General features: G+C 39.4%; 1 protein-coding gene across 2 annotated transcripts in view; it reads left to right on the top strand.

Moving 5' to 3' along the window:
* LOC134537076 (chondroitin sulfate synthase 1) overlaps positions 1–24,535 on the top strand; it is a 143,380-nt gene that overhangs the window by 25,697 nt on the left and 93,148 nt on the right. For both annotated transcript variants that reach the window (XM_063377323.1, XM_063377314.1), the window contains exon 2: positions 17,089–17,669. In XM_063377323.1, the coding sequence (XP_063233393.1) occupies positions 17,153–17,669 (517 nt within the window). In that variant the 5' untranslated portion in view covers positions 17,089–17,152. The remainder of the gene's footprint in view (positions 1–17,088; positions 17,670–24,535) is intronic.

Raw genomic sequence — 24,535 nt, 5'->3', positions numbered from 1 at the left:
GGCCGATAACACAATGACGGAATGTTCGAGAAAACGAAATGACGTCATCCAAGATGGTGGATCCAAGATGGCCGTCGGGGTCAAAGTCAAAGGTCAAGGTCACATCCTGATAGAGGCTTAACTGAGGCTTGAGTTAAGGATGTTTAAGCCTCTATCGGGACATTTCTAGCCGCTGGGATTTTTAAGGACTAAAACGGGAAATTTTCCCTCGAAACGGGAATTTTTCCCTCGAAAACGGGAAATTTTTTCTTAAAACGGGATATTTTGAGTCATTTTGAGTCATTTTTGAGGAATTTTGAGGAATTTTTGCCACCGTGATGTCACAAATCCAAGATGGCGGAGCCGGCTCTCGGCTCCACCGCCTGAGGCCTGATCTCGGACCGTCATTCACATACTACTCCTAGGCTATTTAATTATTGTGGACCTTTCCCCGCAAAATCTGAATTTGCTAAATGATCTTAGGGAATTTTTATATTCTTTCCTGAGTATTATATATTCCTGATAAATTATATTCGGGTCAGTTTTATAAATGCTTAACATCAAATTTCCGGTATAATCACATCACTATATGTGTTAATAAAATACTTGAAAGTTTTTAATTTTCCTTTTCCTATTAATTTTCATATTTTAAACGGAAAATTAGAGAAACCAAAAATAAATAGAAATGAAAAGCACCGACGCGGGGTTCTGGGCGACTGCCCTGCCCTGGAGCTACCCCTGTTGACAAACACCGTTTCGTCGGTACTGCTTTCAACAACTGCCAGATTTGGGAATAGTTACACAACACAGACTATATGTATGCTTCTCTCGCCGGCAACTCGAGCTGATGCGCGTGGACCCGGCAACCTCCTGTAGACACCTTAACATGGGGTAAAGTCTGTGCCACGCAACTTGTCTCGTAATCGACCATTCTTAAAAGCAGTGCCAAGCATACGCTAGAAGTTTGTTTTATAGCTTTAAAGAAACAATCTAGGAAGAATCGTCCAAATGCCACCCTGAGGGGAGCTTTGCTAAACAACGATGCAAACAACACATCAGAAAGTAATTAGCGTCAAACTTCAATATAAAAATAAATAAATGTTTTGCTATCAAGATGAGAAAAAAAGGGGTTCGGGATCATTCGCTTTTTGACTTCAGTTATTACCAAGGTATATACAAGCTTGAAGATATGTTATTTATACCTTGTCATGCCAGAAATTTGGCTTAATAACTAAAAAAATGTAGAGCGCCAACGAGAAAAGGGGAGGATTCAAGTGGGGACCGGGACCACATCGCGAGCCATGGCGGCCCCGGATTTAGGGGCGTCATGGGCCATTTATGTACTTTTGCGGGGACCATATATTCTGGAGAGATGCCATACAGAGGTGTGTTGCGGAGGGGTATGTATGTAATACCAGAGATTAATGGAATCTATTTGCCTTGAAAATTTCGATAAAAGATTCCCCCCTTCCTCTATAAAGCAACTTTTTCAACGCCAATCTGGACTAATTAAGGGCAGGGGCATTCATATTTCGCGAAAATATTCCAAAACAAGCTAAAAGATAAAACAAACTGTAGGATCATCTGTGTTTCATGATTGGATGAGTTTTAGGTACATGTCAATTGTTACATCACCAGTCACAGTAATTCAATGCGGAAGCAAACGCATCCTGAGCAGTAGCGGATCCAGAGGGGGGGGCTAAGGGGCTCAAGCCCCCTCCAAAAGCATCTGGGTCCACTATTGTTTTAGTGTTTGCCTTGATAAAGCCTCGCCTCGGCTGGGTCAAGCCCCTCCCAAACCAAAATTCTGGATCCGCTACTGATCCTGAGTGGCTCGGTCAAATAAGGCAACGACTTATTTCGCAGACGGCCGCCAATCACAATGAAGATACCGCTGATGCGGGTATACCTTGTTGCAGTTTGATAGGCGTTCAGATTTTTTTTCGCGAAAAATGTCTGCACCTATTTCAGGACCCCGCCTATCTGGGCACACATACTGTGCGCAGAGCTTCAGAAGAAACCACGCGATTTGAAAACTGCTCAAGATATCCAACTGGTGTCTGTTTACAAAAATGATTCAAGAATGTGCCGAGGGCGGATGGGTAGTTTCATTTTTAAACTATTTTTTTTAGGACAGTGAAAAGGGCTAAATAAAGGTTCTTGAAGGCACCCAAGGGCCATGCATTGAAACTTTATCTTAATTTCTCCGCTATCTAATGCTATGGTTACCACGCAGATTTCGTAGTTGTCCAACGCACGACGAGAAGACTGCGCGCCAGTCAAACAGCCTTGCGTTTAAAGGTGATACCAGGAAAGAAACACCAGGGAGCGTCGCACTTATCATCCCGCCTCTCTAACACAAATACACACATTACTAGACGGGCGCCTTAAATTTCGACGATGTTTTTGCTAATTAATTCTCATAAATTTTAATACTTCAAATGCGCTGGTAATGAAAGGACCCCGCTCGTCGCGGGACCTTCGCCACGACCTGTGTCTCGCTTGAAAACCCACCAGTCTAATCCTCCCCGCATGAACGTAATGCATTAAGGTTGTACTCACAATTTAAAAAAAAATGTGAGCGAGTCTTTAAGTACTCGCCAGTGATGTGTAAATAGCTAACCTCAGGAAAGAGCAAATTCATGTGTTTTAATGTTGCAAATAATTTTATAATACGAAACTAAAACACGAAATTTTAACGTAGAATTCTTAAAAATAATGCCGAGAATGATAAATAAAATAATCGCTTTACAAATACCGAAATTTCTGGATGCGAATCACACACATGCTTTCTTCGCCCGCCACTAGAATTCGGTATCTGAATCGTAAACGTTGCTTGCCACCATTAAACGCAGATAACAATTAGCAGCACGAAAAAAACAAGAATTTTTAAACTATTAGGAATGGCTTCGATAAAACCCCAGCTTTGGATTTGATTTGTGACAAGAAATTTTATTAAAATACTGCCCGTCTTTCAAAAATATGTATAAACAGTTAATACTATAATGTTTCTCCACAAGTTAGAAGTTATATTTCCATGGCATTACTAAAATATAAATCTGAAACATTTAGAAACACATATTATAACACTGAGCACATGTTTGTTTATTTGTTTTTGTTGAAACGACTGAAATTAGCTTGTAAATACTTCCTACAAACACACAATCTTATGGAACTGATTCAACATTATTATTAAATTATTATATTATAACGTTACTACAAAAGTAAAACAAAAATGCAAATGACTAGATTCAAACCACGTCCTTTAAGGTTACCAAGTGCGTGCTCTAGCTGTGCTAGACAGCCTTGTGGAAATTTAGGAGAATATGTATTATAATCATTCTAACGCCAGTTTTGTTACGTTTTTTGAAACTTGTGATTTACGTTTTACTATGACTATTTTAGTTTACCAAATATAATCCAGGGTAGTTTATAAATTTAAAGTTTCATTTTGCACACCAATAGGTTTGGTATGTCCTGTGATGTTTACGAAAGCGACAATATACGGGTTTATGTTCCTAACGTGGGCCTGCCACCTTTGTGATAACATTTCCGTTCATCGACTTCCGTTCCATTGTCACGAAATTACTCCTCCAAATGCCGTAGAAACAAGAGCTAAGATGTTAACGCATAAAAAAAAAAAAATAACGGTAACATGGTTAGTGTGCAAAAGATTAAACCGCCGTGATTTCTAACCTAATGGTCACAACAACGTATATTACGATCCTGTGCATGGAGAGGTCGTGCGCACATGAGGGAAATTAATATATTTTATTTCAGCCAATGTGAGCAGAGTACTGTGGCATTTTGGCGGGAGTTTTGAAACAGTTTATATTTATCATATGGTGGCAAGATTATTGTGTTATATTATGTTGCTCAGGTCATTCCTACTTTGAAAAATCCTACTTTGAAAATAAACACAAGTAATTATTTGGATGTGAAACTCGCGATAAAGGTAGGTACGTAAAAAAGTACTAAAATATTTTCAGGTTCATTAAGTATTGTTTATTAAAATTTTTGCTTAACATATCGCAATGTTATATATCTTATGAGTTGAAAAATAGTGTTTACTTAATGCTGGTCAACTGTCATGGGAGAATCATTCTTAAAATATTTATCTACTAACACTAACAAAATCAGTTAAGACTCATTGCGAGATTATATTGGCTTAAATTAACGCAAAAGAATTTAATTGTGAACCAATTTTGCTTTGCCCTCGCTTATGTTTTTTTAATTGCCAACTCAACTTTAGTGTGTACGTCAACAGAGTTTTTTTTATTTTGATAGCATATGATACTTATTTCTAATTATGTTTGTTGTTATCCAAGTTGAAGAAACCCAAAAAGGCGGATACCTCAGGCAAGACAACATGCGAAGTTCACTCTGGAAACAATGCGTTGAACTATAAAATAAAAATATTATTTTTTTAAATTCAAAAATCATGTTTTTTTTTGTTTATAAAGATACACTTAGCGTGAACAATTCGACACCCTAGTGGATGTTTCCAAAGATTTTGAAACCGTTAGATTGAAATACAATTGGTTATGACGAGAATATAACCAAATTTAGTCTGTAAACTGATTCAAACGAATTTAATTTGAAGTGAAGACCATTGGCCACTTCACTTGTTGTTGCGCTTTGCACAACACAAACTTCCTTGAATTGGATGTGGTGTGTCGTCTTTTCAGTGCATCGGTAAATATACAGTCGGAAATAATTTACACAAGAAATAAATAAGTCCTATTCTACAGGAACTAAAGGAACAAGATAAACACAAATATATTTACACCACAGACACCCTTTTAACATATAAAAAATGCTCATTAATAATTTTTTTCGCCTGTTTCGATGAACTTTTTTAGTTGCCTTTATTTAAAAAAAATTGTAATAGGTAAATAATATACATTTTTTCTGGCTGACAAAGAAAATTTGAATAAAATTATGATGATGCAAAAATGGTGACCAGAACTGTAAACATAAATAATAAAAACTCTAACCAGTAGAAAGTTTCGCACAGCGAAAGAAATTTTATTAGTTTTTTGAGAAAAACTTCCGTCCTTGACATGAAGATAAAACGTTAAACCTTTCAGCCGTCGCGGCTGAGCCCCGATATCAGCCTTCAGCTTAGCAGTGTTTAGATACGAGGGTTTTCATTGAAGTAGGAACGGATGTTACGTGCCATGGCTACACCCAGGGTGGCTCGAAACGCAGGATCGTTAGGTCACAGTGACTCCCAAACCTCATAGCTCAAAAACATACATGCGTGTGAAAGTAACAATGGTAGTTCGGCATACAGGCCACGCTCGAGAATCTTGAGGGGATTTTATTTCCCATATTTTGGCTATAATTCTAATTGTGAACTATTTTCCCCAATTGTTGGCATGTCAAGACATAACTCATAATTTCCCAGACCTTCTGTAACTTGTTGCAATCACATATTTGCTAACAGGCTTTAGTCTGTAAGCGCCGTGAGAAAATAACTCATTACTTCACGCGGGCGACTACAACTATCGTGATAACCACACCAGTTCACGAGTGTTGACTTCAACAAGAAGCCAAAGCAAAGTCCTATGCCATGGTGATCCAAAATATTTAGCACGGAAGCTTTATTGCAAGCGGTATCAAAATATTTGAAATTGCAAGATGGCGAGGCCTAATCTCCCTTAACCGAGGATCTGTGTTATCCGACCCGACCCTAAGCGACATTACCGGCAAAGACTGTTGAAACATTTGCTTGAGGCCATAGAAAATTATGTAACTGTTGTCGAAAGCCTAAGAATTTGAACCTCGAAAATATAATTCACTGGTTGAGCGAATAATGGGGTAACCTAAAAGAATCTACACCGAAGAAAAGATGGAGAACAATCACCCCGAAAAATACCACTAGGCAAACTGAAAATCAGATGGTTCTCTTATGCTAGCCGTGTTATCCGAGATTTTGCTTATCCGATATGGCCGTGGTCCTCTCTAACTTGGTTTAACGAGACTTTACTGTATGTATTTGTGGAGGTTGAAACACCTAGGGCGCCGCTTCAGGTGCGCTTGTTCTACCGATGGAGGAAACCTCATGGAAATGCTGATGATATAAGCGAAGACGAGCCGGTTCTGAGAGAGTGACTTGAGAGAGCCCAAAATAACACCAAGTTGGTAATGTAAAATAAAATAAAACCATTTTAAGGAAGTGAAGTAGTAGCAGCTACTTAAAAAAGTCTACAAAAGAGTTAGTTTCGTGGGCGATGAAAATATAATACCCCAAGCAACTTTAATTTGAGTTTCTAATTTGTGTCAACACCCGATGAAGCTATAGCTTCACATAATTGTGATAACCACATTAGACTGCAACTTACTTTGAACAAATCATAAAGGGCGATGCATTACAAGGTTGGGAACATTTGAATATAAACTATCATGATTGAAAAACCACCTTCGGTTTTGATCGCGTGCGTTGTGATGAACATTGACACAACACAAGCGCACTATACACACGGAAACTTGGTTCGACATCTTTTCCAAGTACCAAGTTCCTAAGATTTTTGATGTGTTTTGGCGTCGGCGACACAAGTTCACGAACAACTTTTCATCTCGTTGGGAATATTTGTTTGGTTCGTGTGTATGTAGGTGTGTGGGCGCCTCCTTGAAGAGAAAAAAAGGGGGGGGGGGGGGGGGGGAGTTCCATTGTTCGCGTCTTACGTCACCAGGCACCTTGGGAGCTGAGTGTTGTGACCATGTCAGACGCGGCAAGTTTCATTTATGAACCCGAATTTCTCAAAAATTTATTCGAAGTCTGTCGTCATTAAAGTTCGCATCCCTCAGTCGGTTTAGAAGGTTAGACGTTTTTTTCTTCCTTAGTTCGTCTTTTATAACCTCGATGTCGACGTAACCTAAACACTCAACTAATTAATTAATTCTTTTAACCACTGTTTAGCTCATATTGATTGTTTTTGTAAACGCAGCGTATCCAAAACAGTCATAGGTAAAGTAACTTTGATATAGCATTTTGATGTGGCGACATGAACTTTGTTCTTCATTTTCGCGCCAAGGTATTTTTTTTGTGTGTGTCCAAATATGTGTCCGAGATGACTAATTTGTCCAATGTGTGTCATTTTGTTGACTGTGTGATCAACGTGTGTCTAATGTGTGTCCAACTGTGTGTCATTTTTGTTGACTGTGTCCAACTGTGTGTTCAAGATCACAAAAGTGTGTCCAACTGTATGTCCTAAATGACGAGAGAGTGTCTGTGTGTTCTAGATGACAAATGTGTGTCAATTGTGTCTCCTAGATGATGAAAGTTTGTCCAAATGTGTGTTCCAGATGACAAATGTGTGTCCAACTGTGTGTCCTAGATAATGAAAGTGTGTCCAAATGTCTGTCCTAGATGACGAGAGTATGTCCAACTTTGTGTACTTTTCGTTAAATGTGCATAGTCAAATCTCAATAATTATGGACTGAATATTTAATGGTTCAGAACCTCTTGTTTTTGTGGTAAGCATAAAACATTTTTCAGGGATGCTTGAACCTATAGCAAGTGTACAACAAGCTAATTTGGCTCTTTTTTATACGACAATATTTTTTCTATAAGACTTTTGTAGTTGTATATTCTTGTATCTATGAAGCCTTGTAGCTGTGAAGACTTATAGCATTGTAGCCCCATAACCATTTAGCCAAGTTCGAATCTGATTGGTTAATCTTAAATTTATCGTTTATAGACAATAAAAGAATTGCATTCAAAAAACGAATAAAAAAGACGGTTTTTTGACTCATTTATTAATGAAAAAGGTTTTTTTTTGACTCACGACTTCTACCAGCAACCGATTGTATATACTTAAGTGAGGCTCAGACGATAGGACCCTCAGTGCTCCTCTGGTTGTGGTGAAGTGCGGATCGACTCTCTTCAGTACGTTTATTGAGATTTAGTTAGTGTTCCAATGTTGACTTTGATGGACGGCCTACCATCGACGGTGAAGACCCCTATGGCAGCGACGCTGACGACGATAGAGATCCCGATGACATCTGTGCTATCAGCTGCAGAGATTCTGGTGGCAGCTGCAACTACTGTCTCATCACTGCAAGATACTTCTCTAAGTTGTGGTTTCGCCAGTTTCGGTTGAAGTTTCGCCAGTGTTGTCAACAACTTAGGATACATCAATGAGCAACGACAATTCATTGGCATGTTTGACGTGCCAGTGCAAATACTTTGGTATGTTATTCACTACAGCTTCAAATGCTCGCAGTTATGAATGAAGTTGATGCCCGAATTATTCACAAAGAATACTGTTTCAGTGCATCAAATGTAATTGGACGACTAGATAGCCTAAAACGGCATTACGAAGTCTGCACTGGATCAGTCATGTGCAAGCAAAACACCTGTTTGTAAATTCTGTGGCAAAACATTAGCGAACATGTCTAGTGCAAAGCATCATGAAATATATCACTGTCATTGTTGGGCACCAATAAGATAACCTCATAAACTGAAAAGACATGCCAAGACATGTAAAGGATTCAATTATTAATCAAGGAATACTGTAGAAATAGAGAAATGCTAAAGACTTTAGTAATTTGCTTGTTTGTACTTGTAGTAGAGCAATATTTATGTAATAAATAGTATTTGTAAAAAACGTATTGTAATATATTTTATTTTAAAATTTAATTGTAAGATATTATATTTAAGTGATTTAAAAATTAAAATACATTAATTATTTTATGATTGGAATTTTTTCCTGAATTTCTAGGTAAATAATTACAGAATTTCAAGATGGTCGACAAGATGGCGAATGCTACAACAGTCTGGTGATTAGCACTCTAGTGGGTAAAAATTAAACCAATATGGCGGCAGCACACTCTGGTGGAGGATGTTTGCATTACATTACACTAGTTCTACTAGTAGCGAATATTGGAAATAAAGATTGTGGCAGTACCCTCTAGCAAGCGTTGCTATTATTGCTTCATATTAAAAAAAGTTACAATTCTGAATATGTGTTATTTTTATATGTACCTATTTAATTCTCAGTTTGGTAAATGTCTCAATGGCCGTGTGGACAAAAACATATGTTTTCAAATCCAGAGGTCCGAGCTGACACGATTCGAATCACATCGCTTCCAATGTTTTTTTTATAAAAAAAGAAATGTAATATGTATATAAGGGTCGTAACATAACAGGTAAGTAATGCAAAATTGAACTTACATGCATGAGGGAGAGTGATTCTGGCACACTCTAGGAACAAACAGCAGAAATCAAGATGGCGACCTCAAGCAGAACAAAAAATATGGTGGCTGTGAACTCATAATTCAAGATGGCTACCTCCAGCAGACGAAAACAAAATTGCTGATGTGACATAATTAAAAATGGCAGATGTGACTTCGTCTAAGATGGCCGCAGGTGTCAAGGTTAAATTTAAAGCTCAAAGTCATACAAGATGGCCGCCGTGACGTAAAAAAATCCAAGATGACGGTCGGCACCACAGTCATCACCTGGCGAACGCTACTGCAGGAGCCCTTTTTCACACTACTTAGTGAAAGCTCGATGTATTGTATTAAAGTCATAAAATTATGCCTTTAGGGCAGTTAAATTGCTTATGCTGACTTTTACTTACTGACATCAAATTAATTTATGACAGAACTGTAGATCTTAAAAAAAGCCTACAGGAAAGTCCACTTTAGCGTAATGTATATCTACTAAGGATGACCCACAGTAAACATTTTTATTTTTTAAATTTGGTTGAAAAATAATGACTTAATGAGTTATTGGTAGGGGCAGGAATTTTTCGCGAATAAATATGAACAACTATTAGACTGCAACAGTGGCGTAGCGTGGGTGGGGCGGAGGGGGCGGCCCGCCCCGGGCGGCAGCCCGCGGGGGCGGGTCGCCGGTGAAGCGGGTTGAGATCTGATCTATGATTCATTCATTACATGTGTCAGACACACTAAAATGTTCCATTTTTATCTAAAATTTTGCGCACCAACTATTTTTTAATATTTATTTAAAAGAAAAACTGCGAAATCACTGACAGAGCTCTTTATAACGTTTGTTTGTTTACATAGGAACGGCAACATCGCATCACGCCGCGCCGCCCGGCGCGCGCGAGCCGAGTTGAGCGGCACTCCTTATTATGTTAATTACTCATACAAAATCTTTTGTCGATGCCTCTCTTTCGCACTCATTGAATTTAGTATGGGGGGCGGCAAAATGGGTCTCCCGCCCCAGGCGCCGAGATGGCACGCTACGCCACTGGACTGCAACAAGGTATACGGGCACCAGCGGCTTCTTCCTTGTGATTGGCGGCCGTCTGCGAGAGAAGTCGTTGCCTTGTTTAACCGAGCCACTCAGGACGTGTTTGCTTCCGCTCTGACTTATGTGATTGGTTTTTTAACAATAGTCATGTACCTGAAAGAAACTCACCCAATCACGAAACACAGACGATGCTATAGTGTTTTAACTTTCAGCTGGTCTCGGAATCTTTTCGCGAAATATGCATGGCCCTAGTTATTGGCGATGCTGTTTCAACAGACATACTTACCCAATCAAATATGTTAATTACCTTAGACATTATATTATCATACACATTTTAGCGCGATATTATTTAATAGTTACTTAATTATTTTTGTCGGTTTATCTGTATCGTCAGGATTTATAATTCTCAACTTCGTCACGTGTGACTTCTAAACTATATCTTTTTTTTTTGTCCCACGAAAAAAAATTTGACAACATTGTTTACAAAATAAATTTAGTTTAAATAATAGTTGAAAAACTGGAAACTTTTGAGAACTTGATACTTAAGTACTTATTTATTAAAACTAAATGACGCCACAAATGGGGTAGGTTTTTTGAAAAACAGAAAAATCGCCATAACCCCTATAGTTATACAAACATAGAATCCATTTAAACGTAGTACTGTAATTCGTAGGAGTAATAATGAAATATTTTGTCTAAATACATTTTTATACGACTGACCATACGGCAAGGGGTGGAAAAAATAAGGTTTGGAGGACAAAAAAAAATTCATAACTCCCATAGTAGGCACGCTGTTGAATCCGTTCAAATTATTTGCAAATGGCATATTTTTACCTTAAACTTTGGTCTAATACAGTTTTTCATAAAACGAGCTATTGTAGCAAGGAAAAAAAAACAAAAGTAAAATTTAATAAATTAAATCATAATTTTCGTACCACGTACACTATTAAATCGGATCTTAAATATTGTCTACATCTTTCGTCCGAAATAATTTTTTATACAACCAACAATCATAACAAGGGGTAAAAAATTTAACAAGGGATGAAGGACAAAAAATTCTTAACTCCGTTCGTTGACACGCTATTAAATACGTTCAATTGTTTGAAAATATTAAAAATATAGTCAAAAACTTTTGCCTATAACATTTTTTGAAACACCCAATCATTGCTGCAAGGGTGGAATAAACAGGGATAAAGAGCAAAAAAGCCATGACTCCCTTAGTAAGCACATAATAAAATCTGTTCAAATTGTTTGTAAATATTATATTATAATTTTAATCTAAAACATTTGTCTCAAAACATTTTTGATAAGACTAACCAGTCCTGCAAGAAGATAAAAAAAAAAAAAAAAACAGGGTTGGAAATAAAAAAAAATATTCTGAATAATGTACACAATAAAATCCGTTTTTATTTATTCAGAAACCTTAAAATATTATCTACAACTTTCGTCTGAAATATTAATTGATACGATTAATCATTATTTCTAGAGGTTGAAAAAACAGGGGTTGAATGACAAGAAATATAAAATACGTTCATATTGTTTGTAAACCTTAAAAAGGTTATGCAAAACTTTTGTCTTAAACAATTATTTTTTATTCAACCAACCATTATTGCAAATGATGAAAAAAAATCAAAGGTTAAAAACAAAATTAATGACTCCCTTATTAGATAAACTATAGAATATATAACAATTAATTGTAAATCTTCTTAAATATTTTTAAAACTTGTTCTGAAACAATTTTTGGTAAGACGAACAATTACTACAAGGGGTTGAAAAAAACAGGGGTTAGAATAAAAATATAAATAAAAATTCCATAGCATATACAATATTGAATCCGTTATTATTTATTTCAAATTCATAAATTTTGTCTCAAGTATTTTTATCTAAAGTAATTTTTAATGTAACCAACCATACTGCAAGGGGCGGAAATAACAACGGTTGAAAGACAAAAAAATCATAACTTTTGTTATTTGGTCTACTATCAAATACGTTATAATGTATTGTAAAAAGCTTAAACATTATCGAAGAGCCCTTTCACACGAGCAACTCGATCGCCGGAAACTGAGTGGCGAACGAGTCGCTATCAACTGCTAAATCGTTGTCTTGATAGGGATTTATTGCGAGCATTCACACAGGCAACTGTCTCGTCAAGGTCGGGCAATTCTCGAGCGATAGTTGCTCGCAGTTGCTCTACCCGTTAGTCGCTCGTGTGAAAGGGCTCTTAAACTATTGGCTGAAACAATTTTTGATGAGACGAACTATTACAATATTTTAACTTCCTTACTATCAGATTTGTCTGAATTTATTTTAAACCGTGTTGTATTATGCTAAGCCTTAGTCCAAATCAAATTTTTATACGCCCACGTATTAGTGCAAGGGATAAAAAAATGTTTGATGATCAAAAAAATTCACTACTACCTCAGTAGGCATAATATGAAAAATAGTTTTAAGCTATTTAATGCTGGATGCATTGAGTCAAAAACATCCGAAATATTTACGCTGCATGGAATATGCAAATATTTACACTAATTTTTTTTTTTTTAAATTTTCCAGATGTTTATAGAAGTTTCCAGAACATTTCCAGAATAAGTAGGTACTTCGAAATCTACGTACGCGTGTAGGCTATGCTGGAAGGGATATTTTTCCTTAGGGGCTTTATAAAAGATCGTGTTTACGTTTCGCTGCTACCTAATGATGTGTCAGAGTTCAGACACACAATTGAAGAGGCTATGCTTCTATTACTCCGTACTTGTTAACCTAAGTGTGGGAAAAATATTGGTCTTTAGGTTGGATGTGTGCCGTATAACTAAAGGTGCACATATTGAACATTTGTAAGAAAAACTAGTTTAGTTTGACGGGTACACGTAACATATTTACCTTGAACTTGATGTATGATTAGTTGTAAATAGTCTAAATTAAACTGTTATAATTAGAGACCAGAAAAATTCACGGATTCATTTCACGACAGCCTAAAATTCAAATAGTTACACCTCTGCGCTGCCTCTGCTATTGGCTCACAACTCACCCGGATGACTCTGGGCTAGTGAGAAACACTCAACCGAAGCTGTATCGAATCACAGGCCGCTACATTGGGACACCTTCGCAAGACAGCAGCCAATGAAAGGTTGACATTTGACCGAGTGTACGTAGAACTATAAAGTTCATCCTAGAGGTCATTGAACCCGCGAATTTTTCCGGTCCCTAGTTATAATATACGAACGTAACTGGGACGATGTTCCGTGGCAAGAAGCAGAGAGGTCGTATTTACAGTTGGTTCGCGTGTGGCTGTTCCGTAAACTGGGAAGAATCCCCAGCCAGCTGCAGTCGCCTTGCCCTGGGGCGTGCCCCGCCGGACGAGACCGCCCACTTAACCCCCGGCCCAGGATCATGCGTCGTTGCGCCGCGACGACCCCCGGGCCACGGCTTCCGGCGCCGCCAAGGCGCGCTGCGTGCGGGCTCGCGCAGATGGCGCTCCCGGCGGTCACAGGAGCCCCTTGTGCCTCGTTCCCACGGCGGGGGAGGGGGCACACGGTGCCGACTCGTGTACTACACGTCGCAGTGCTCCCCAGGCCCCCCAACACCACGAGCAAGAAGAAGAAGTAAACCTAGGTTCACCCCGGTTAGCTTAGCATCATCCAAGTTTGTTGGGTAAAGTCCGAGTAAACACAAAAATAAATTAGAATTCGGCGCTTACCCGTGTAAAGGACATTCTCTCTCTCTCTCTATCCAATAACCGATTTCTGCCATTAGCGCTGTTCTTGCTTCTGTTGCCAGATATACGCATAGAGCACAACAGTTTTAAATACATCTTTATAATGAATTTTAAAAAAACTATTTGAAACACTGTTATTTTGGAATTGGAATTTAGGAAATATATTTTCTTGTTGTATTTAATCAAGATCGTAAACATATAAATAAACAGTTTTTACTTCTAAGGGGACGTAACTGAAAGTCACCAGCTTGGTTTCAAAAGTTTTTATTAACAAATAATTTTTATATAATTAATATTTAAACTTTTTTTCTCTGTTTGAATTTGACACATAATTGAATGGAATACCTTATTAATAATGACCTACTGCGAATGCAGTGAAGTAATAATTTGTGTTCAGCATTGATTTTCTTTGTTATTTCATGATGACCATGTACAACTGTATTAATACTGTCAACAGACCCTATTTTATGATCTTAGAAATATACACAAATAGTACAAATTAAAAATTATTGTAACCTGTTATAATTACTGATGGTATTTGAAGAAAGAATTTTAATGTTAACAAGCCTGGTAGTATCAATGTGGTAACAGCGGGAGCAAATTGCTCTGTACTACAAACTTAGTGACCTTATTGAAGCCCCTCCGACACGACAGCCCAAACCATCGCGTCGGTACGACCACGGCTCGTGTGCAGAAGGAGCAGTTGTGTCATGAGAACTATCGGAGCCAACGGTCTGGCGAACCATCCAGCTACCAACTCCTCCACCACTTTTCCTGTGTTGTCTAAGGCCGGGTACACACAGAATGAGGCATGACACGACACTACGCTACACGACACGACACGACACGACATTTTGTTCTGATGGTAGTTGACATCCATGTACTTACATAAAACCCATGCACACAGAATCAGACGCGGCACGACGCCACAAGACTGACGCGATCAGACACGAGGCGACAACATTGGATGACTGTTCCCACTTCCTCGCGCGCAGACTGTCTGACGGCTGCAGTGTTCTGAGCATGCGCGTGTATAAAATAAAATTGTTAACAAAGGCATGCCGTAGTGTGCATAACCTTATCTACTCTATTTCAGTGTGTTTATAGCTGGCTAGTTAAAAACTGTTTTTTCATCGTTAATTTATTTGATTAAATGTTCACTTGTCAATTAATTTAACTGATTTTTTTTTTCATTATGCTGATCCATTGGTATGTTTAGTACAGGAAATACATATTTTATATAATCCATCTGTGAAGGAGTATCACGACAGCAATTTGATTTCAAGAGTATGAAAAGAAATAACTTAACGGAAGTACGATGTTAAAATATCGCTAGGAGACGGTGTTCAGCTGTCGCGTGGCTTCGTTTGGTGTGTCGTGTCTTGTCGTGTCGCGTCGCGTCTTGTCTGATTCTGTGTGCGCCCAGACTAAAGTGTGTAGCGTTGTCGGCCCGACTCGCCCACCGACCACACCCAGTCTGCTGTCATTCGTAACGTGCACGCTGCTAAATATTTCACTAATTTCTAAAGTATAGGTAGGCTATAAGAGAAGATAATGTTAGTGGAGCTACTTCAGTTTTGGAAACGATACGGTTGTCTTATGGCATATGCAACCTTGACAGACATTCCGACGCGGACCGCAGAAATGAAGCTTACAGTTATTCAATGGAGATATGCGCATATTTCTTGGTGTCTTCATGGATGTGGAGCCGATTTAAAAGCACTAGGCACCACAAGCACTGGTGTGTCTCGATTTTTTTTCCTAACCTAACTAAAACTAAGTGTATTTGGGAGGGGTCCGGGTTAGGGAGGGACCTAGGTGCTTCTCAGGCCGAAGCCTATACGCCTAGTCATGCTGGGATTAGCCATGCAGGAAGAGGGTCGCATGCATCATGTACTAGGAGGGGATTGGCCAGCCATGGCAACGATTGGCGCCATGACTAACTCCCCTCACTCTTAAATCTAGACTATAACTAGAGATAGGTTGGGCCCAGGTAAAACCTGCATAGACACAGGGAAAACCCTGGGCACACTCTTGCGGGATGCAATTTGGCATGCATTACGTGTAGGAATTTACAGGAGACAGAGGATGGTCTGGATGAAGTGTTGGTCAGAGTAGCGTGGTCTGGTTGGTAAGGTGCCTGGTGTGTCTCCTGGTTCGCTCGGAGCACGAGCAGGACGAGGACGGCCGGAACATGCGGTCATGTCGGGAAGTCCTGTCGGAGCGTCTGTAAGGAGCAGCGTGCGCAGAATTCCATGTCCGCCGGGGGAAGGGGGGGGGGTATATCCCCCTCCCGCTCCCTGTGTGTAGCTCTGGCGTGTGTCCATTGGGTCGCGATTTGTCAGCCTTGACTGCACGCAGCGGCTGCTTGACGTCATTAACCGCGCCGGTATCGCGGCCAATCACCTGTCGCCAAGTTGTCAACAGCCGCTGACGTTGATGTGTCTTCTGCTTGGATGTTTGTTTCTCTTAGAGCCCCGCCTACTTGGGTACACACGCGGTGTGTTGATTCAGAAAAAAAAAAACGTGATTTGATAACTGCTAAAGATGTAGCGAGTGGGATCTGCTTACGAAAAAGCATTTGAGAATACTTGAAGGGCTGATGAGTAAGTTCTGTTTCAGGATTTCGTTTTTAAAATGTATTTTTAGAAGAATGAAACTTGCCAAAACCCGTGTTTACAAAATTATTTTTAGGCATGAAATGTGTGTATAGATTATGGAAATCTCACCTTTACACCTTTTACCTTCATTCATCTCCACATAATGTTATGGATACCGTTCAAACAGTTGTCCCATCCTCGCCGAGAACACAGCCTTGCGCCTAGAGGCGACACCGCACTAGAAGCACCAGCGAGTTTTGCTCTTATCATCCCGCCTCAGCTATCTCAAATACCTACACCCTTGCTAGGCGGGCACCACATACCTACTGCATGTCATAGAGATCCGTGAACCTAAGATCTGCAAGAAAACACTTTGTCGCCATAAGTAGTCATTATGTTGGACTAGTTATCAACCGATGGAATTACATGCAGAGTGTACTAACATGTTATCTTAAAAATTAACTGAAAAGCTCAATATTAAGGCGTGCCCGCTAGGAAGTACTGCGTTCAGCCCAGGACAAATGCGGAGAGCATGCAGCTGGTACACGCGGTGGTTGTCGGTGTTGCAGCCCCGCGACGCTGCAGCATGCGGAGCGCCGCCCGTGTTGGCGCGGCCCTCTGTAGCGTCTCCGCATGGCGCCCCGGCGGCGCCGGCCCTGCCACAGCCTGCTGCTGGGACTGCTGTCCGGCGCGGCGTGCGGCGTGCTGCTGGCGTGGCTGGTGCTGCGCCCGCGGGCCGCCTGCCCCGCCGCCCCCTCGCCCCCGCCTCCTCCTCCCCTGCCCCCGCCGCAGCCACGCTCTAGCCCCCAGCGCGAGCTCGTGCTGGTCGGCGTGATGACGGCGCAGAAGTACCTGCGCACGCGCGCCGTCGCCGTGCGCGACACGTGGGGCCGCGAGCTGGCCGGCCGCGTGCTCTTCTTCTCGTCGTGGGGGTCGCGCGCTCCCCCCGGCCTGCCGCTCGTCGCGCTGCCCGGCGTCGACGACTCCTACCCGCCGCAGAAGAAGTCCTTCCTCATGCTGAAGCACATGTGGGAGCACTACGGCGACCGCTACGAGTGGTTCGTGCGCGCCGACGACGACGTGTACGTGCGGCCCGACCGGCTGGAGCGGCTGCTGCGCTCCGTCGACAGCCGCAAGCCGCTCTTCATAGGTACGAGACACGCCCGTCTTTCCTTTGCACCGGTTCTCAATACTGATACGTGACTTTCATGCACTTACATCTGACAGTATCTTTCATTATAATTGATCTTATAAGTGATGTGGAAAACAAAAATAAACTATGTAAAATAACTATAATTACATGGCCGTGGTTACCCCGGAATTTAATTTGTTGTACTTCTGGAACAATATTCTTCACTAGGGCCGTCGAGAGGAAATAAGGTGCTGAGGGCAAATAATTTTGTCGAGCCCCATTCCTATTACTTAATGCATAGTTTTTTTTCAAACTGCACAGTTAACATATATATATATATATATATATATATATATAGACTAAAAGTTAAAGTGATTGTAACTGTGAACGTGTCTGCAAAAATTACATAACTTATCAGGTTTCTAATGAATACTATTAGCAATACAATAATTGTAATTTTTGCCGTTTCAGGTAAAACAAATGCATAACAAATAATTAGGTACTCAACCGGGTCCCCTTTGGTGTTAGGGCTCTGCGTATTTGGCCCCCCTACACCCACCTTTTTTTACTCTCTCTCCCTCTCTCTCGACGGCCGTGCTATTAACGTAAGTTTAGTTTGAAATTAATTTTTGTTAAGTCATTCCACAGTTTGCTGGCTGTGAACGTAAAGGATTTTCTGTAAACTGTACTTCTATGCTCTAGGACTCATTAAGTTGTTGCTATATTAATGGTTTCTTAACAATGTGGAAGTTAAAACACTTTGGATGATAAAATACTTTTATTTGCTTAACTGCATTACATAGCGACGAGAATGGGATGTGAACCCACTCAACATTCATAGCACGTGCAGAGCTGCTATCTTGTATAACCTTGGCCTTTGAATTTACTTTGACCTTTGACCTTTACCTTCCTTTGCCAAAAATTCGCACAATTTAGCCAAAATATCCAGTTTTTAGGAAAAAAAATTCCCCCGAAAAGTAGAAAAAATCAGGATATATATATATATATATATATATATATATATATATATATATACATATACACATTCCTATTCCAAAGGAAAAATTCCCGTTTGGCGGAAAAATTTCACGTTAATATTCCCAAACATTCAAGATTCGAAATTATAAATGCCGCAAAAGACTTTTCCCTTAGAAAAAAAACAAAAATTTTTCTCCATGTGCTCCTGGTTATTCCTGACGATACTTCTGCCAATATTCTCCCAGTGATTCTGGTTATTCCGGGCTATATTTCTGCTAGTTATCGCCAAGTGTTTCTGGTTATTCCTGAGAAATTAATACCTGCAGGTATAATTTTTTTTGTGACAAGTTTCTTCTATGAATTTAACTAACGCTGCTGATTAAAGCTCTAGGAGCATTGGAGCAGTTGGAGCATTCATGACAATTGGAGCAGTTGGAGCATTTTAACAATTGGAGTATTAGAGCAATTGGAGATTTGGAGCCAAAGATTGGTGAAGTCAAAGACAATTAGATGCGTTACTTACTTACTGCATCTAGTGACATATCGTATCCTACTGATAAGATCGTATCCCTTGATAAGATCGTATCCTTTAATGAGATCGTATCCTTTAATGAGATCGTTTCCCTGCGATGAGTTCGTATCCTTGCGAAAAGATCGTATCCTTGTGATAAGATTGTATCCCTGTGATGTAATCGTAGCCCTGTGATGAGCTCGTATCCTTGTGATGTGTTCGTGTCCCTGTTATAAGATTTTATCCCTTAATGAGATCGTATCCCTTGATGAGATAGTCTCCCTGCCATGAGATCGTATCCCTGCATTGAGATCGTATCCCTCTTTTGAGATTGTATCACTGTGATGAGAATCTATTCCTGTGATGAGATCGCATCCTTGTGATGAGAACCTACCCCTGTAATAAGATCGTATCCCTCTGATGAGAAAGTATCCCTGCGATGAGATCGTATTCTTGCGATGATATAGTATCCCTCTGATGAGTTCGTTTCCCTGTGATGAAATCGTATCCTTGCGATGAGATCGTATCCTTGTGATGAGATCGTATCCTTCTGATGAGATAGTAGCCTATCAAGTTTTTATTTTCGTACAAATGTGTGTCCTTTTAGTTAAATGTGCTTCCTTTTTTAATATGAAATCCTTTTTTAAATGTGCTTTTTTATGTATGTGCTTTCTTTTTAGAATGTGCTTTCTTTTTGACGACGAATGAGCATCGGTAAGTCTGTACTCATGACATGATTGGCTTCGTTGTTCGGAGACGACTGGTCTATACGCTTGCCATTGTAGCCTCGTGGTCCGAAGACACTTGAACTATACGCCTAACTTTGTACAAGTATCAAAAATTAGACTTTCATGGTAGGCACGGCGACAATGTATTTATTTCGTCGGACAGGTAACTTATATAGCTTCGTTTATCCTAGAGAGAATGATTAATAAACTCCACAGAATGTTATGAGAAACAATTTAAAATTTATTTTAAGCTTTAGTTAATTTATCACTTGCCGAGTATCAAACCAAGGACGGTAATCTAACGAGTCAATCTCCCATTAATATACGATTTGTGATGATTTTTAGAATGTTTTTCGAATTTCTAGGTTAATTATTACGAATTTCCAATATGGCTGCCTATATGTCATCGGCTTACTGGAGGCTGATATACAAGTAACCTAAGCTGTTATGAGGTTTTTTCCACATAATTTATTGAATAAATATTTTGAACCTAAAATTACCATTTTTTTGGCATCGTTCAGGGATCGAACCGAATACGGATATCGATCGAATAAATCATTATTTTGATAATTGATTTTTTTGTTGAATTTAGGAATTTTCTCTGAATTGATATCTGTATAATTATAGATGTCTAATATGGCAGCCAAGATGGACGACAAGATGGCGGGCGCCCTGAAAATAAATTATTCACTGCACTCTAGCGGGTAAAAATTAAACTAACCTGTTGGTAGTGCCCTCTAGCAGACGAAAACAATATGTCATCCAAAATGGTGGCCTCCAGCAGACGAAAACAATATAGCGGACGTGATGTCATATTGGCTGATGCCTGATATTTCTTGGCATCTGTGGTGGGAAGTCAGTCTGTCAGTGGCCTCTGTGGAGGAAGTTTCTGTCGCCATTTTTATTTTGTCCTCGCTGGGTTCGAACCGATGACTCCGAGCTCTATGACGTAGGTGCGTGTTTTAATTAAAATTTTATTAAAATTGAATTTAAATATTTTTTTTATCAAAATTAAATATTTTACCGTATTTCTAGCTAAATAAATACGAATTTCCAAAATGGCGAACGTGATGTCATAATTTTAAAATGATATAATGTTTTTATTAATAATTTTATTATATAAAGTTTTTTTAATTAAAAAATACCATAAATTTCTGATAATAATTACGGATTTTCAAGATAGCGGACGTGACGTCATACAAGATGGCGGCCGAGGTCAAGGTAATGGCCTCAGCGGCTTAGGGCATCTTGCTTTTCGGAGTCTTAAGCAACTTTTAGGAATTTTTGTTTTTTCTAAGCCAAAAAGTCTTTTTTGAGACATTTCGAATGTCAAAATTTTGAATTTGTTGGGGATATAATAGGGTAATTCTCCCTAAAGATGGGAATTTTCCCCTCGAAATAGGAATTTTTTTCTTATTTTTTTTTTTTAGATTTTTTGACGAAATGTTTTCCTAAAAAACAGGAAATTTAGGTGAATTTGGGGTTATTTTTGGCCAATTTTTAAGGCTAATGTCAAAGGTCATCAGAGACGGCCGCTGGGACGTCATCGGAGTTGTATGTTTCAAGACAGCACCCACCCAGAACCCAGTTGCCGGAAATACTATTATATACTACTATCAAACGAAACCCGGTGTGGTAATGTTTTCTTTGTTTTACAATTTTAAGTTGTATGATTGGTGACTTCTTGCGACTTGCATGCTTTATAAACGCCCGTGATTTTCTTGCGTTGGTTTCTTTTCTTGTGTAGTTTATAAGCTCGGTCTAAGGATACAGCAATGTTCGCCACTCGCTCATCTGCGAGACACGCGCACCACGAGCAGCCTGTCTGGTGCTTGTTTGGCTCTTCGTCGAACACGACCTAGCACCACGGAACATTTGCCGCGCAGATGGTCCGCTCCTGGCCAAGGCGTTTTCCCCGCGGCCGGGCCGGGCCGTGCTATCTCGACTATCGATATCCACACACGCGAACTCGCGTCGCTTTGGTTTTCGCTTGTATGGAAGTGTTGCCGACAAAGCCCCCCTCAGTCTCCTCCTCCATACACCAACGGCCCATTTTTCAAAAGTTACAAGTTGGTGAAAGTATCCAATAACAAGTTTTAGTGTTTCATAAAACCAGTCTTTGTTATCACTAGTGACTTCCCACAATTTGCTAGTGATTTACTTGTATGCTACTAAACATCCGGAGTTATTGACAATTGTAACTTCCACTTGTCTTGTCTTACTGCTTTGTTTAATTTTCTACCTATCTCACGCCGTACGGATTAGTTTCGTGTACAAAGTTTATTATTGTGGTCCAATTATTTGTCTAAAAGTAAAACATACATAAGTGAACTATCATCATAAAAAAAAATATAGCATCTGAACTATACAAACTGTTACTGGTGCATTAGTTGAAATAGGTTATGTTGGCAAATTTTGTTTCTTGCAAGAGTGATAATTTTCTCTAATCATCTTATTTTCACTCGTAGCAACACACAATTGCAACGTTTACTTGTCGGAAATCTCTGTGAAACGCCTGGCGGTAACAACTTGTAATTAAAAGAGCATACATATATATTTTTTACAAATTTAAAATACACGACTTTGTAACTTTGCGGACACAGAGAAAAGTCACCCACGATTTGTGCCCAAAATCTTACCTTCTATAATTTTTGTAATATGAAACAGAAATTTCTCCATTTTTAGTCCCTCATGGGTGCAATATAGTAATTGCAATTAGGCTATGTGTTAATTCACTATATTGATACCTCTGTTTACATTTTTATCCAAATAAATTCAGTAGTAAAGACATGAATAAGTATAAAAAAATCTAAACTGTCACGTTTATTTATATTAGTAGAATTTTTCTAAATGTGGTATTTCAATATCAACCAAAAAACCTGCTGATATTTAAAAAAAAATCTGGAAAAGAAAAAAGTCTTGATTGTTTTATTCAAAGAAACTTATACCTAACTGTTTACTTAACACTGGCAATTTTGTAAAATAATGTTAACGTAAGAACTCCTCAATCACTGTATCAAGAATAAAGTTATAGAGTTATGTTTAATATTTCCCACAGAGTTAAGGTAAATAAATTGTACATCTGAAACAGACAAAAAAAACTCTTGGTTCACACCCGGACATAAAACCCAGAAACCTCTGGGTTAAGGTTGGTCTCGCACGCCATTTTTTAATCTTACATTTTATCCTCATTTCTGTTTTTTAATTTTTATTTCTAAAATTTTTAACATATGCATACCTTCATTGCGCACGTTGTTCTGTAACAACATTTTCAACCGATATCCACAAAGTATAACATAATGGACCAGTCGAGAAAATTGAAAAAAAAAAAAAAAAAAGGGGGAAGGGGTTACATCCAATCCCTCCAAACTTAAAAAACCTTCAAAGCGAAAGAATTCGAAAGCAAACAGCAGGCAAAGAGGTTCTATCGCCCTTCAAAATAAAACTCTGCGTACGCTGCTGTAATGGGTGTAAAATGTCACTCAAGATTTCGTAATTATTAACACTTTCACAAATGTTTGCACCCATTCTATTACACTGTTGAAAATATCTGTTACAAAAAAATAAATGCAACAAAAGTATCGTGTTAAAATTTGAGAAATATATTTTAAACAATAATAATGACGAGAAAATGAAAAAAAAAAAAAAAAAAACATTCTACCTGGCGTGTTTGACCGAGCCTTAAAAAACTGATCCCACTCTTTGGTGAACGGATCCCAAGAAGGAAACCTACCTGACCTGCATCGCACGACAATAGAAACAGGGTAGTGTGGCGGCCGCATCAGAATTTCTGATAATGGTACGTCAGGGAGTGTGCTTTGTTTGGGACTGCCGTGTCCTTAAAGGAATGTAGAAAAGGGGCAAGAGTCCCCCCCTTCCCCCTTACAATGTCCTCTCTCCCCAAGGCAAGGGGTGGTAAAGGTGCGTGTTCAGCCAGCGAACCAGAGAAAATTGATACGTGCCAGGCTATTGTCTAGACCAGCCGTTCCCAAAAGGTGTTCCGCGGGACCCTGTGGTTCCGTGGCAGGGTCACAGGGGTTCCTTGAGTCGGGATGAATGTCACATCAAGCAGGCACAATTATTGTTAAATAACTTACTTTTTATGAGTAGAGGTTCTGCAAAAAAAAAGCGATCATAGGGTTCCTTGGCAGAAAAATTGGGAACCACTGGTCTAAACTGAACATATTTATCCTTGGCCCACTGTTTCACGTGTAAATGCAAGGGGGTGTGCGGTGGCTGAGCGGTCAGATGACTCACATCTCACATCCGGGTTTGATTACCGGCGAGGTCGAAACCGGAATGTTCTTTGCAAATGGGGAAACTGGGTGGAAGCGGTTGCGAACCATCAGGGTTCCTCGAGTTGCATACCAGTGCATTCCGTCGCATTCTCCACTGCCACCGATTAACTTTTAATTCGTCTGTAATGACTTGTTTGGAAATGAAACATGAAAAATCAACAAAGACTCAAATAAAAACCCGGAAAATGTGGTTATTAATAAATTAATGGATTCGATGTAGTTTTAATTGTTCTGAAATGATGCTCCCACATTGAGCCCGAAGTAGTGTTAATTTTCCTGGCCAGGCGCTCCTGTGGTAAGAAGGCCTACTGTAAACACAACAAGACCATGTAGTCTTATTGGCCTAGCATGAACATCATGTGACGAGCC

The sequence above is a fragment of the Bacillus rossius genome, chromosome 1 (assembly GCF_032445375.1).
Source record: "Bacillus rossius redtenbacheri isolate Brsri chromosome 1, Brsri_v3, whole genome shotgun sequence".
NCBI lineage: Eukaryota > Metazoa > Arthropoda > Insecta > Phasmatodea > Bacillidae > Bacillus > Bacillus rossius.
Note: the sequence above shows the minus strand (reverse complement) of the source record. Positions and strands in the feature narration are given on the sequence as shown.